Here is a 14,432-nt window from a genome sequence, read left to right as displayed (position 1 = left end):
CAAGTGTAACTTTTCCTTTCTAAAATACGAAGTTATTATCCAGCTTCCTTCTCCTACCTCACGTCACTCGATGATTCCATCTCATTCCTTCTGGCCTCGCTCTTCCTCCACCACTATCCCTGACATAAATAATTATCCCCTTCTTTGATCAATTAGTAAAATCTAACCCTTAAAAATTACGCACTCCCTTACTTATTTAAGACGATTTAGGCAAGCCATGAGAAGTTTTGGTGTTAAAAAAACAATTTCGTGATTTTAAAATTTCCGTTTTATAAGTATGACAACGGAGATAACACTGTTTAAGATACGTCTTAAAGACCAAAATTCAAATAACAAAATATTAGCAATAGCAAGTTAGCAACTAACAAAGTAAGATTGTTGAGTGTGTCAAAGAACGGAGGTTAACTCCCTAAAAAAAATAAAATAAAAACAGCCTTAAAATTGTAAATGCACATCAAGTCATCAACTTCTCCTTAGTCAGATGCACATCACAATTCACAAATGTTAGTAGTGCCTGCACCATCAACTCCAATTCAGCTCGGAGTCATCAAAGCCACTCGCAACCACCTTCATACTCAGCAGCACCGCATCTTCTGCTCTACTCCCATGGCTTCCGACACCAGCTTCGGCTTCGGCTTCCTCGCTAAACAACCTTACGATCCTCCTGCTTGGGCCACTCATCTTTCCCCCCTTCCTTCTCATACTTTCTCTCTTGCCCATGTACTCACTTTCTTCTCTTTTCTTTCTCCCTTTTATTGATTGTATTGTGTAATTGGCTTTACTTTGATCACATGATTGTATTGTGTAATTGGGTTTACTTTGATCACATATTTTGCAGCTTCCTACCCCAATTCACAAATGGAATCTCCCTAATCTACCCCCCAATACTGAAGTTTGGTTGAAGGTATTTTCTTTTTCCTAATTGTTGTTTCTTTGCTTTTTTTGTAGTTTTTGGGATTGTTTTGGTGAAATTTGTGATTTATTTGGTTGATTGGCATCTGGGGTTGTTTTGTTTGGATTCATGGTTATTAGAATTTGTAAATTGTTTGATGAAATTTACTTGGATTGGTTGGTGAAGCAAAAGAGAATTAAATTTTTTTCGTCGGATAAAAAACCGGAACTACAACCTAATATTATCCCAGTGTCTGTAAAGAGGTGATTGTCCATGCCATTGAAGGGGGTTAGATGTATGTAACCTTACTCATTTAATTACCGTGTGTTTCGCATTGAATATGAGATGTAATCACTGCCTGGTACTGCATGATGAATAGGGAATGCACATAATTTATATAGCCATTTTTATTTAGTCCTTTGTAATTATGAAGCCAAAGTAATGGCATACTATTTTATATTTGTTGGAACGATGGCTTTGGTTCTTCAGTGCCCATTTTTTTTATAGGAGTCTTATAATCATTTATATGCCGCCTTTGCCACCATGATTGTTGATTTTCCTTTATTGCTTAGTTGTCATGCTTCTTTGCTAAAAGATCACGAGGAAAAGTGGCCTTCAGATAAACTGTTACCATTTATCCATAGTAACTCAGCTAGCTGGCTAAAAGGTGTCTATTTTTAGATAAATTATCATAGTGCTCGATTTTTTGTTAAGAGTGGAACATTGACAAATTTTCCTAATCATTTTCTACCCTTTTTCTCTATAAATAAAATAAAACTATATAGTGATAAGTGTGTTAAGTTGAAATTATAGCTTCTAATAAGGCGGACCAATCTAAGAATTACCATCTTGTTATGATCTAATTTGCGTCATGTGCTCTTTTGACCATTTATAAAAGTAATTCTAATGTGAGACCATCATTTATAGTGGCTATATTGGTGTCATCAATCTCTTTTGGTACGACACACACATATGTACATATTATTGATTTTGGTGAGTGATCTCCTCACCATGGCAGGGGTAAAAGTGATGAGGCTTGGATTGATGTGAACTTAATCCAATCTATCGTTATATATTTAAGTCTTCCAGATCAAATTTCACATAGTATGAATTCCTTCGTGGTTAGCTAACAGCAGCTATTGCTATCGGTGGTTTTGATATTATGGTCCTTATCCATGAAAGATTTTTGTGGATGACCACACGGAATAATCAATTTTGGTTCATGTAGCCGACCCCACTTATGGGATTAAGCTTTGATTGATTGATTGATTAATTGTTCTTCCAATGGTATATTGTAATATAGATAAAGGAACTCTCTATTTTTCCTTCTATCTCATTGACTATTTTAGGAAAATATGAATTTCACCGATGGTTTTACATATGGTCACCTCTCCCTTAAAACATTAAACAAATCCTTTGCATGAATATGAATGTCACCTATGGTTTTATATAGCCTCTACCTTATAGGCAATGACTTGATTAGTCAATTTGACTGTACAAATAGTCATTAACCTTTCACTTTATACACTCACTAGTCCTGTATCATAGTCATTCTGGAAGCTAAATACAGGGATTTTTTTTCTTAGTTAATTGTACTGCAGCATGTGAAACATAGCATGTATGGGATAATAAGCTTGTAAGAAATAATCATTTAACTTTAAAACATCCAACCTATAATGTTTGGTTTTTCTTTCTCTTATGAAGTCCTGTAATTCTTCTAAGATGGGTATGTACATGTGTGGTGAATACAGTTATTGAGCTTATATGCCTTTACTAAGAAGACGTTATCCCCTTGCAGCTTTTAAACTTTATTTATAGTGATTGATTAGGACTACCAATGCCAAAGTAATGATATTATAACGTATGTCTTGCAAATTTGGTTGTGTTCCTGCTACATAAGGCAGTTACTGATTCAACTCTTTCTTCAGGGCAGGCTTAGTCTGTTTTCTTTGTCAACCCTAGCATCAATATATAGTGGATGGCAGTTTACTCTTTTGTAATTCCCAAACTTCAACCACCAAAGCTTAGTTGATATTCTCCTATTCCCGGTTTCTTCGTCTGTAAAATTCTGTTCTGTTTTGAAATCACACATATACCATTTGATCTGACAAGAACATCTATTATTTTTTACAGCGTGATGATCTCTCAGGTATGCAGTTGAGTGGTAACAAGGTAAGAAAGCTGGAGTTTTTGATGGCAGATGCAGTGGCACAGGGTGCTGATTGTATTATAACAATTGGCGGCATCCAGAGTAACCACTGTCGTGCAACTGCAGTGGCTGCTAAGTATCTGAATCTTGACTGTTTTCTTATACTACGTACCTCCAAGGTTTGCCAATTTAATTGAAATCTATGCTTTAATCTTGGTTATTTTTTGAAATTATTGTGACTTTAACTCAAAGCTTATGGCGCCAGGCTCTTTTGGATAAGGATCCAGGTTTAACTGGCAATCTGTTGATTGAACGCTTAGTTGGAGCTCATGTTGAACTTGTTTCAAAAGAAGAATACGCAAAAATTGGAAGTGTGGTATGTTGAAGTCTTCACAGTTCTAGGCTTTGTTATCTCTTTTATTTGTTCTGGCTTCTTATTCTATTTGTTTTTATGAGTAATTTGAACGTTTGCCAAACTTTTAAGTTTATTCAATCAAAGATTTACATCTTTGCTGATTGACAATTTGACTTGTTGATGATTGAAAGTAGGTTTATTATCTTTGTGCAACATCATTCAGTAACGGCCTTATATGTTTCACAATAGTGATGCACTCATCTACTGCCCTTTTCTCTTTTTTCTTGGAAAAGTGTTATCAGCCTTTTGGCTTAGAAATATGGATCATGCATGTTAGGCTCTTTGGAGACTAAAATTTAGTGTCTTTGATGCGTGAACTTTATATTTTTAACCTAGAACTATATGGACAGGCCACGCAATCTTATTTATCACCTAAACTTTGAACAACCAAATGAAATAGTTGCTTGCCATAAATGCCGCTCATCAACTTCCCCTACACTCTTGCTTGTCCTCAAGCAAGTAAACTAAAACTTAGAGAGAAAGTAGGTGAAACCTAGCAATATTTATGTTCACTTTTGTAGGAATCATGATTGTTTCTAGCATAAACCCTTGGATCACTCTAAAGGACGAGTGTGCTTTCGTGAGGGTTTCTAAAGTGTCTAACCCACAGCTCTTCTCAAAATGCTAAAGACGTGACATTTTGCACAACTAGTTTTGGAATTTTCAATTGTGAAGCACTTATTTAATGCTCAATTCCGAGGGTCTTCCCTCATATATGGTTTACGAAGCCGTAAGTCATACAAGTAACTTCCAAGGCAACTACGAACATTCTAGATATGGTCACAAGTCAAGGGGCCAAATTAGCTAATCAAAGATGCTATCGGAATCAATCACCTTATTAGCCATTGCATGGGATAAAGTCCTCGGGTTTCACATGGGTTATCTCAAGCATTTAAAATGAACATAACCTTAAAGTTGTCTGGCCTTGCCCTTTCCCGAAACTCCATCCCCTTCCCCGGCAGCCCCACCCCCTTCCTCGGTAGCCCCAGCACCACCTGCCTCCCCTTCCCTTAAACCCCACCCCCACCCTGAAATTTTCCACCCAGAAACCCACCCCCATCCTGAAATTCCCCCCCCAGAAACCCACCCTCATCCTGAAATTCCCCACCCAGAAACCCACCCCCATCCCATAAGCCCCACCCCGTGAAAACCCTACCCTGACAAAACAAGCTCTGACAAGGAAGGTGGGTAGCCATGGGGTGGTGCTGGTTGGCTGGGGGCTGGGAAAGTGGGAAAGGGGATGCTGAATATCATTTTTTTTTTTTGTTTTATCATTTATTTTAAAATATAGGACAAATTAGAAGGCAACATGTGGCAAGTCACTTTCTTTAACCGGTTACCAACTTAAAAAAACCGGACAAGGGAATATTTTGAGAATATAGGATTTAAAGGTGGGATTATTTCTAGATTTTGTAAAAGTTGGATTGTCGTGAGTAGTTCGAGCAAAGGTGTAATTATTCTTTTCAATTTTTCCTTTATTATTTATTCATCAACAATATTTGTTGATGAATTCAGGGAAAGAAAGGAAAGATTATAAACAAAAAATTGAAAGTTGAAAATTTGTGGTTAGGTTGCTTCCTAAAGTAAATACTTAGTGATAAGGACTGGGCGGTATGGTTTATCAGTGTTATGGCTATTGTTGCAGATTTAGAAAAATAAAAGTACAATTATGATGATTCTTTTCATTGTCTCTTCTCTCCAATACCCTTCTTGCTTCATATGAGAAGCAGACAAGGTAGATTAAGGATGTGAGATGACAAAGTTCTCTCATATTTGAAAATTAACAGTATGTACTGCTATAATTTTTCACACTCTGTAAGTGCTATAGGTTTACATTGTCCAATTAATTGCAAGCCTGTGAGGCTGGAGTGTACAGTTTATGTTCTCTCTGTAGAACTTATCAAGTATGATTTGACGTGCAACTACTGAATTTTCTGTGTACAGCTCATGCTTGTAATTTTATTCAGTATCCTTTCTCCTGCATACAAGGTTATGTGAAAATTGAAAAGCATGGATCAATAGCCTAAATAAACATGATATGGGGGCCATCTTTGTCATTCATGCAGGCTTTGACGAATGTGCTGAAAGAAAGGCTGATAAGTGAAGGAAGAAAACCATATGTTATTCCTGTTGGAGGTTCAAACTCTCTGGGAACTTGGTGAGATACTATCGGTTCCTTTGAGTTAGATGTTCTGCCTAAGTATAAGTGATCAACTATAAGCCCTATAAAAATACAACAGTCCTCTTCTCTATTGTAGGTTCCTGTGGAAGGTCACTTGTCTACATTGGTAACATTCTGTTCATGAATTTTCACTCGACATCGTCCTTCAAGAAAAGGAGAAAATATAACCTGATATCCTTGGCTAAGGCAACATTTATTTATTACTTTTATTGGGGTGAAGTGGGTGGACAAATATGTAATTTTATCTCAAAATAACTTTCAAGTATTCATTGCACAAATATCAGAAATAGAAGTACTAGGTTACTTTGTAATACGAATACTATACTTCCTCCATTTTTCAATACTTCCAACACACACTTTTTCATGCTATTTAAGAGAAGTGGGGTTCGCATATGCTATGACTATGCATAAGGTCAAACATAGCATAGCTTAATTTACCTTGTCTGCTTTATGCATAAGATCAAACATAGTCATGTTGGTCCTTGTTACAATCATCTCAATGTATAGTTAATTAGTTATAAAGTATCAAAGATATTATTGGTCAAAGTCTCGCGTTGGCAAATGTGCCAGTCAAAATGGGGCACTTAAAAAAATATATATATTTGGATTACGTAGCTATTGCTCATAAATTCATTATTATATTCAATCTGTCATAATTTTCTTTGGAAATATTTTTTATCATATGTAAGCTCTTTTAGAAATCAACTTAATCTTTCCAAGAAATAAAGCTCTATTGCAAATATGATTTTACTTTAAGAATACATATAAATATCAATCCTGTCTCAGATGATTATTTAAATAAAAATGTGGGGTTTTACTTACAATGGAACTATATTTGTTCAAATGGTTGAGTTCAATGGGTGATCCTATCTTCTGCTATTGCTTTCTGTCGCAGAACATAGCACTTGAACACGACTAGATTGTATCTGATCTATTTAGTTACTGTCCATTATTAATTCTTGTCTCTCATTTCGAGTATATCCAGAAGAATGTATCCTGAATTTGCTTTCTTAAACAGTTACTGTTCAAATGGTCATTGTTTCTGCCATCCTTGTTCTGTATTTCTGTTCGTATAAAAAGGATGCATGTTTTGTTTGTCCTTTAACGTTGTGACATTGGAATCAGCTCGTGTGCTTCTGTTGACTTTCAGGGGTTATATCGAGGCGATCAGGGAAATAGAGCAGCAGCTTCATAATGTTGCAGAATCGAGAAGTTTTGATGACATTGTTGTAGCATGTGGCAGGTCTGTACAATACTACAATCTTCTACAAATCTTGAGACTAGATTCAGTCCAGATTTCTGATTCATGTTTAGTGATTTATGTCTTATAGATTAGATCCAGACAGATAGGGTTATAAAATGAACTAGCCTAAGGGGGAGGGGTAGTGTAGGCAATGTGATTATTAGTAGAATAAACTTGAAGAAGAAAGTCAGTTCATAAACATAGAATGATAGAAATGCTATATAAAGAAGAAAGCAGTGAGAGAGAAGGCAAGTTGATTATTATTGAGTGTTTTGTTAGCTTTTAGATTTTTCGTGGGGAGAGTATCACTCCTCTCAAAATATTGGCTAAGCTTTAATTGGTGATGAGTTACCTATAAAAACTTATCTTGCTTGTTCTTCCCTAATCCTTCTTCCTCTCTTAGTGTCTGTTTTGTGTCCTTAATCTCTCTGTTTTGGTAGCTAATATATAGTTATATACTAGTTCATAACAGAGTGTTGATTAAATACAAATGATAGTTATTTAAAGATTGGTAGAAGCCATAATTTAACTCAAGAGTTTAGGAGCTTCCTTTGGCTTTATTCTTTTCGCCTGAAAACCCATTCACTGGACTTATTTAAAATTTTGTAACATATATGGGAACTTATTTGAACTTATGTGGACTTATTTTGTTGTGAATGACCTTTTATGATGCCCTTGTTAAAACACAATTTTCTTGAAGCTTATTTTCTTACAGAAAAAATAATCTTGCATATTTCTACAAAAGGAAATAAATGCTTGCACATAAGTTCACTAGGAAGCTTAGAAAGCCACTCGATGCTTGATGAATCAAGTCACTTCCAAATTCCAAAATAATAGGATACTACAGATAGTATACATATCTGAAATTACAATAATTAGTTATGCAGATTTGTATAAGTTTGAGATTGACAATTTGATATTTTTAAATTCGCCATTATCTAGTCCACCCATATCCACAAAGAAACTAATAGAATTTCTTATTTTCCTAGTAACGCATTTGCAAAAGTATGTGGAGAAGACTTTCAAGTTCACAAAAATACAACTAAAATTCAGGCCATAATCATATTTTCTGTCTTTCACGGCATATTTACTGTTCTCTCCATGTTTCTGTACGTCCATCTTTGTTGACCTTTCTATTTCTCATTGTTTCTTCTTAGTCGTATCCTTAGTTTCTTTCTTCACTTACCATTCACTAATCTGTGACAGATTATTTTAGATGTTTTGCAGGGAATAACCTTTAGCTTTGCTTTAGGAGTTAGGAGTCAGCATAGAAGCAAGTCAAATTTTTTTTTTTTTTTTTTTTTTTTTTTTTTTTTTTTTTTGACCAAACACCATTTGCAAAACTGCTACTGTGAACCACTAGTCAAAAATGTTATTGCAATCTACTTCCTCCGGTCTCTTTAGCTGCAACACTTCCCTAAAATGGATGCTTTTTAGTTGCAACGTTACTAATTTTAATAATTTTCCCTAGCAAAATACCAAAGGTAACCCATGTGTGGATCAAAACCTGCTAAATCCCCTTTCATTATGCAAGGCTTCTTTGTCTAATCTCATAACCCATGTGGGGACCAAAACCTATTAACTCCCTTTTTCTTAATCTCCGTGCCCACTGTCATGTTACAACTAATATTAAACCGAGGAAGTATTAGTTTTTACTTTTGTAATTGGTGTGTGACCTTTCTCCTTTAATATGAGTGTGGCACAACTTGCACTGCTTAAGGAATGTGATAGTGATATCCTTGTTTCCAAGCAAAAGATCCTCAATGTGCATTGAGCACTATGGGTTTTGGGGAGGCGTTGGTTTACCATGCTGCTGCATAGGTCCCTTAAGTGTTAGAATCCAACCTCCTCTGTCTATATTAAATGCTTTGAAGGTCTTTTGCTCAAGTTTTCTAGGCCTTAGAATATATCATTATGAATTTTTCAATCTGGTGAGCTACACTGGGAAAATCATATAAATCCAAAAAGCTCTTTAGGTAGCAATGATCAGTGAAAATCCAAGCTTCCTCCCAGTGTTGTTTTTGCTATAATGCTTGTGCTGATGTTAGACCTTTATAGATGTTGTGTCAATGCATTGATTATTCAACTACAAACTCACCTAAAGCTGTAGAAACTCAGTGACTCGGTCCCAGTTCTGTCCACCTCACCCACTCTTACGCCAATCGGCTAGAATGCATTTCGAATTATTTGATGCTCACTTGTGTTTCTTCTTGATCACCTTGTCCATTTTTGTACAAGGCTTGCACCATTGCTAAGATAGCTCTGCACGATCAAAGCAAAACATCTGGACCAGAAACTAAGCCACCATGACTTAGTTTCCATGAGTGACCTGTCTTAGAGGCTATATATCTTTTCTTGTTGATATCGTTTGTGCCTTGGCAAGTTGGCATCCTTCGTTCCTAAAGATAGTCATTTGACAATGCTTATCACAACAGTCCAAAAAGAACAAAACTGATACTCACTAAAAAAACTAATACTCTCTATTTCATGTTGTGGTTCCACCAGGCAACCACCAACTTTTCTCTACCAATTAATATATTTTTACTCTTATTTCCCCCTCTCTCTACAAAAAGAGTGCCACCCTACTAAACCCCTTAATGTACTTGCCAAAATCTAACAAGAAGTTGTAGTGAGCAAAGGGAGTACTTTGTTTTTTACACATTCAAATTGCTTTCTTGACAAGCATTGTGCTTGCAGCCAAATATGGTATGGATTTTTAAAAGCAAAACCTGGGTGAAAATTGCTAGTATGGGTAATGCCTATTGAGTCCTTAAGCTATCCATCATAACTGCTGATCATATTGGTTGCATACGTGAGGCATATCTTTGTGAATTTTAATCAAACTCATGTATTGTGTAAAGCCTGACAAATTTTTCTCCGCATGTGTGTACTTTCGGGGCGTTTGTCATAAGGGATAGAGATAAGAAGGATAAGAGTGTGGGATCAAGATAGGGAATTGGTGATTGAAATAAGGATAAAATATTTATTATACCATCTTTGGTATGTATAGGGAATAGGAATGAGATAAGTAGAAAAGTTATCAATATACCCTTACGAATTCTTTCCTTCTCCTTGATTACTTTTAATTAAGGGCATATAGGTCTTGTTATTCCCAATACTTATCCCTCTTCCTTATACCACCCCTCCCTAGGCATAGGATTTGTGGGATAAGGGATTTTATCCCTATCCCCATCCCTCTAAACAAACATCATAACTATGATATCCCATCCCCTTATTCCTATCCCTTTCCTTTTATCCCCCTATATAAACACCACCTTTATGTCCTTCAGTGAGGACTGAGGAGACAAAGAATCATATGTTTATGTCATCTATCTTTGAAAATAGCCATTGGTATTGTTGGATTTCATTGGAGTGCTTTTTTTTTTTCATTGGGGTCATCTCCAGATACAATATTTGGAGTTCAGAAGGCAAAAGGAGTAGTTTTTGTGGCAGGATACTGTTTCCTTATATGTGGCTGATTTGGTTAGAAAGGAACAATATTTTTTGTGGCTAGTTGTAGTCTATTGTGGTTCTTTACCAAAACCGCGATGTATTTAGCCTCAATTTGGCTCATGTACTTTGGGGCCTGTAGCATTCTCTAACACGTCCCATTCTTATACTTTCTCCATTTTTATTTAGTAGCAACACACCACTTTGGCATGCACTTTAAGGAAGACATTATACTAGACAAATTAAACGGAATGATTTTACCTTTGATAAGAAGAAAGTGTTGAGTTGTTAGGGTTTAAATTTTATATGTTAATCCGTCCTTTTACTTTTTCTAATCACTTCCTCAAATAATGTGACAATAAGGTGTGTTGCAAGTATAGAATACAAAGTATATTGCAAGAGGGAGTGCTTTTATTTTTTTTCCTTTTCTTTTGCTTTGATTTTTTGTTAACTTCTGCCCCTCTTCTTTTTTTTACTGTCCATTGAAATTTGTTTTATTATCAAAAAAATGTGAGGCATATTCCAAAATCTGGACAAAGCTTAAATAATATGCCATTGTTAATTTGATTGATAATAATTTATTAATATTGTTCAAATTTACATTATGGTCAGTGGGGGTACAATTGCTGGTCTGTCATTGGGAGCATGGCTCAGTAATTTGAAGGCAAAAGTAGGTCTCTCTTGTCAAGCTGTCTGTCATTCATGATTTTGAGGTTAACCAAATTTGGACTTGATAATCTTAGATAGCTTGGCTCTGCAGGTTCATGCATTTTCAGTTTGTGACGATCCAGATTACTTCTATAACTTTGCTCAAGGTCTCCTTGATGGACTTAAGGCCGGAATTAGCTCTCGTGACATTGTAAACATTTATAATGTATGTCCACTTTTTTCGCCTTAATAATTTTATTTCTCTTTTTATTTATTTGTTTCAATGTTTGATTGATGTATAACTTCTGTGAACACAGAATGCAAAGTTGCTTTTTCTTACTAGTTTTATGGACTAGTTTCTCTACTTAACTGATAGGAGGTTTACGTGCCTTTTAAAAAAAAAAGGATGGACAATCCTTGTAAAAGTACCAGAACTACATTTCCAATTCACTTTCCATTTAGTTAACATTTATTGGATATAAAATGCACACTTGAGATCCAGGTCATATATCTGCGTTTCTGATTACAACTCTTGATAGCGATCCTGATGACTTTGTACGATAACTGAAGTATTGCATTTCTATTACTTTACATATATGTGGATATTTGTGTGTGCGTTTCCAGACAGGAAAGCTGGCTTCTGTTGCTGATGATTGAAAGTAATAAAAATAAATTTCCTATGTGCCATGTTTGGATATACCTTTTTAGAGGGAAAGTAAATTAAGGAGCATGTGAGGAATGATGCAATTTCTCAATTTGGTGTAGTTCCTTTCTTTTTGGGGGATGTAGTTGAGGATTATGATTGTTAAGTTCTTTGTGGGGGCTGAATGTGGTTTTTAAATTGAATTGTCAGTCATTAATGATGTATCAAGAAACCTCAAACCATAATGCATGTGATCCTCTTGATACTTCATGCATTTGATCGCTGACGTTGTAGAACTCCCCAGGCAAAAGGTCTGGGTTATGCAATCAACACACAAGAGGAGCTTAATTTTGTTAAAGAAATTGCATCTGCTACTGGTGTTGTTCTTGATCCAGTTTACAGGTATGTACAGACATTAGTAAAATATTATCTTTGCATATTGCCATTTCCTTTGTTTCTTTTTGTGACTCTTGTTACGCTTTTCACAGTTTCCAGTGCAAACCAATAAGCAAATTTTCAAATACGTATATGAAAAATCTTAAAAGGTTGATGTTATGAAATTGCATATCGAGACCAATCAAATATGATTCCATATGAGTTTTTCCTCGTGTAATTATTGGGAGAGTATTAGATTTCATTTGCATTGGGATCTATAGAGATGGTAAACAGGATTAACAAAGTCAAATGTAGGGAGTAGTTTTTTTGTAAAATATTCAAATGCAAAAGGTAATGCTATGTGCTTTGATCATACTCTTAGTTTTTCATGCTCCTAATATCATTATGAATTAGGGTTGTTTGATTATCTGAAAGCCACTTTGTAAAGTGTTTCTATGTTCCCTCTGAAAAGCTATTGTACATCAGGTGCTTAAAATTCACAATTTAGCAACCAGTATGAATAAAACGTTGAGTAACAGAAGGAACGATTGAAATTATCACACTCTTGTTTCTCTATTTGCTATGCATCTGTAAGAGTTATATCCTTCGTATCTTCTTATGTTAGTGTTCTACTTTGAGTAGCCTAATTGGCAATAAATCCCCATCCGAAAATCATGTATATATCCGAAAATCATGTATATATATCAAGTATAGTTATGAAAGTATAAATTGAGCTGCTTGACTATCACTTGCAGTGGAAAAGCTACTTTCGGATTGATGAAAGATATTACTGAAAATCCGGAGAAGTGGCAAGGAAGAAGGATCCTGTTTATACATACGGGTGGCCTGCTTGGCCTGTTTGATAAGACTAGCGAGTTGGCAACAATGGTTGGAAATTGGAAGCAAATGGAGCTCCATGAGTCTGTACCCCGACAAGAGGGTGTTGGGAAAATGTTTTGAAGCAAATAATTTCAATTATATGTAGTATATCCTTTTTTATATTGGCGAATTTGCTTTTTGTATGATTGGTGTATTATGTATAGAACATTTGGATTAAGATTACCATCGTATCAATAAAGATGTTTGGTTCACCCGAACCATGTCAATTTCCTGCTTTGCTATGCTTTTTGCAGCTTTTGGTTGTCGTGGATGCATGAGGTTTCAAGGTAATATTTCGAGATTCCTCGAAGGAACCAGAAGAAAAAAACATGAAAATATTTAAGCTATTCGACATCTTGGCTTTACTAGCTCGCTCAATAGGCTTGACTTGATTTCCTTCCACCGGTAATGACTCAACCCCCACTAAGGTCGGAATGTCTTAAAAAGGGTTGAAGTGGTTTGGCTAGGGATAGGGGTTTGGAAACAAATTTAGAAATTGAAAGTGGACTCAAAAGTGAGGCAAGGTTGATCATTCCTAAATTCAAACTCAATTAACTACCAACTTCAAATTCAAATCAAATATTCCAACAATAAACTCAATAAACTACCAACTTCAAATCAAATATTCCAACAATTGATTAGGAAACGATTTCTCCCCCAAGCTTATTCCTTTTCAACCACAACAAATGTATTTGCATTTTCCTCATTTTCCCTTTTTTTTTTTTTTTTTTTTTTTTTTTTTTTTTTTTTAATTCCAAAATACACATTTTCTATTATTATTTTTTTAAGACGCGTAATATCATTTTATCACTACAATGTTTGACATTTTTTTTTCTCTAATTTGGTCTTATTTCATTTGCAAAAAGCTCATGAGAAGTGTAAATTGTGACAGGGAGAGAGGTTTAGCTTCAGTCTACATGAACAGAATTTCGGAATCACAAAGAGACAATTGGAAAATCATAAATATGAGACGGAGTTGCAACAATACCTTAAAACTGGGGAAATTGGCGGACCTATGCAGCCCACTTGGTGAGCACCTGCGTCTCCATTTCGGGAGAAAAAATTCAGATGTATAGGCCCATTTCAGTAATAAAAAAAAGCCTATGAATCTGTACCCCCATTTGATATTATAAAAAGAAAAAGCCCAAATATGAATATCCCATAAGCACAAAGCAACATTCATGTGAAAACACTTCTAGTTAATTATTTTTTCTATATTTTTTTTATAAAAAAATATTGTTGGTTGTCATGTGAGTATGTATGTAAAGGAGTTAGTCTTACCATATTCTTTCATTTTTTATATTTTGTAAAGCCTAACACCCCTTTTTTAATTTTCTATCTCCAATTCAAGGATACCATTGAAGCAAAAAAACGTACCTTGCCAATTTGGATTTAGTTTTACCAACATTGCTGCCGGTAAAGATTGTTGGACTCCGTTTTATTGTTTGGTTTTAAGTAATGAAAACGATTTGTAATTTTTTTTTGTACTTTTGACATTTTATTGCTGTACTTCCTCTGTTCTAAATTAGATTATACATTTTAACTTTTGATACTAT

General features: G+C 35.2%; 1 protein-coding gene across 1 annotated transcript; it reads left to right on the top strand.

Moving 5' to 3' along the window:
* The first annotated feature begins 464 nt into the window (after nucleotides 1-464).
* Nucleotides 465-13,103, top strand: LOC145580136 (bifunctional D-cysteine desulfhydrase/1-aminocyclopropane-1-carboxylate deaminase, mitochondrial-like). Its single transcript, XM_081637495.1, has 10 exons — nucleotides 465-720; nucleotides 839-904; nucleotides 3,026-3,220; nucleotides 3,307-3,417; nucleotides 5,523-5,614; nucleotides 6,789-6,881; nucleotides 10,944-11,001; nucleotides 11,092-11,205; nucleotides 11,927-12,024; nucleotides 12,753-13,103. Exons 1-10 carry the CDS (start codon nucleotides 502-504, stop codon nucleotides 12,955-12,957), a joined length of 1,251 nt encoding a protein of 416 aa, XP_081493621.1. The 5' UTR covers nucleotides 465-501; the 3' UTR covers nucleotides 12,958-13,103.
* Nucleotides 13,104-14,432: the final 1,329 nt, after the last annotated feature.

This window comes from Chenopodium album, chromosome 14 (genome assembly GCF_948465745.1).
Source record: "Chenopodium album chromosome 14, dcCheAlbu1.1, whole genome shotgun sequence".
Taxonomy (NCBI): Eukaryota; Viridiplantae; Streptophyta; class Magnoliopsida; order Caryophyllales; family Amaranthaceae; genus Chenopodium; species Chenopodium album.
Note: the sequence above shows the minus strand (reverse complement) of the source record. Positions and strands in the feature narration are given on the sequence as shown.

Excerpts from the sequence above, each read along its gene's own strand:
- LOC145580136 (XM_081637495.1), top strand. The coding sequence starts at position 502 with ATGTTAGTAGTGCCTGCACCATCAACTCCAATTCAGCTCGGAGTCATC. Across the intron at positions 6,882-10,943 it reads ATTGTTGTAGCATGTGGCAG|TGGGGGTACAATTGCTGGTC; the intron begins GTCTGTACAATA and ends CATTATGGTCAG. Across the intron at positions 11,206-11,926 it reads ACATTGTAAACATTTATAAT|GCAAAAGGTCTGGGTTATGC; the intron begins GTATGTCCACTT and ends AGAACTCCCCAG.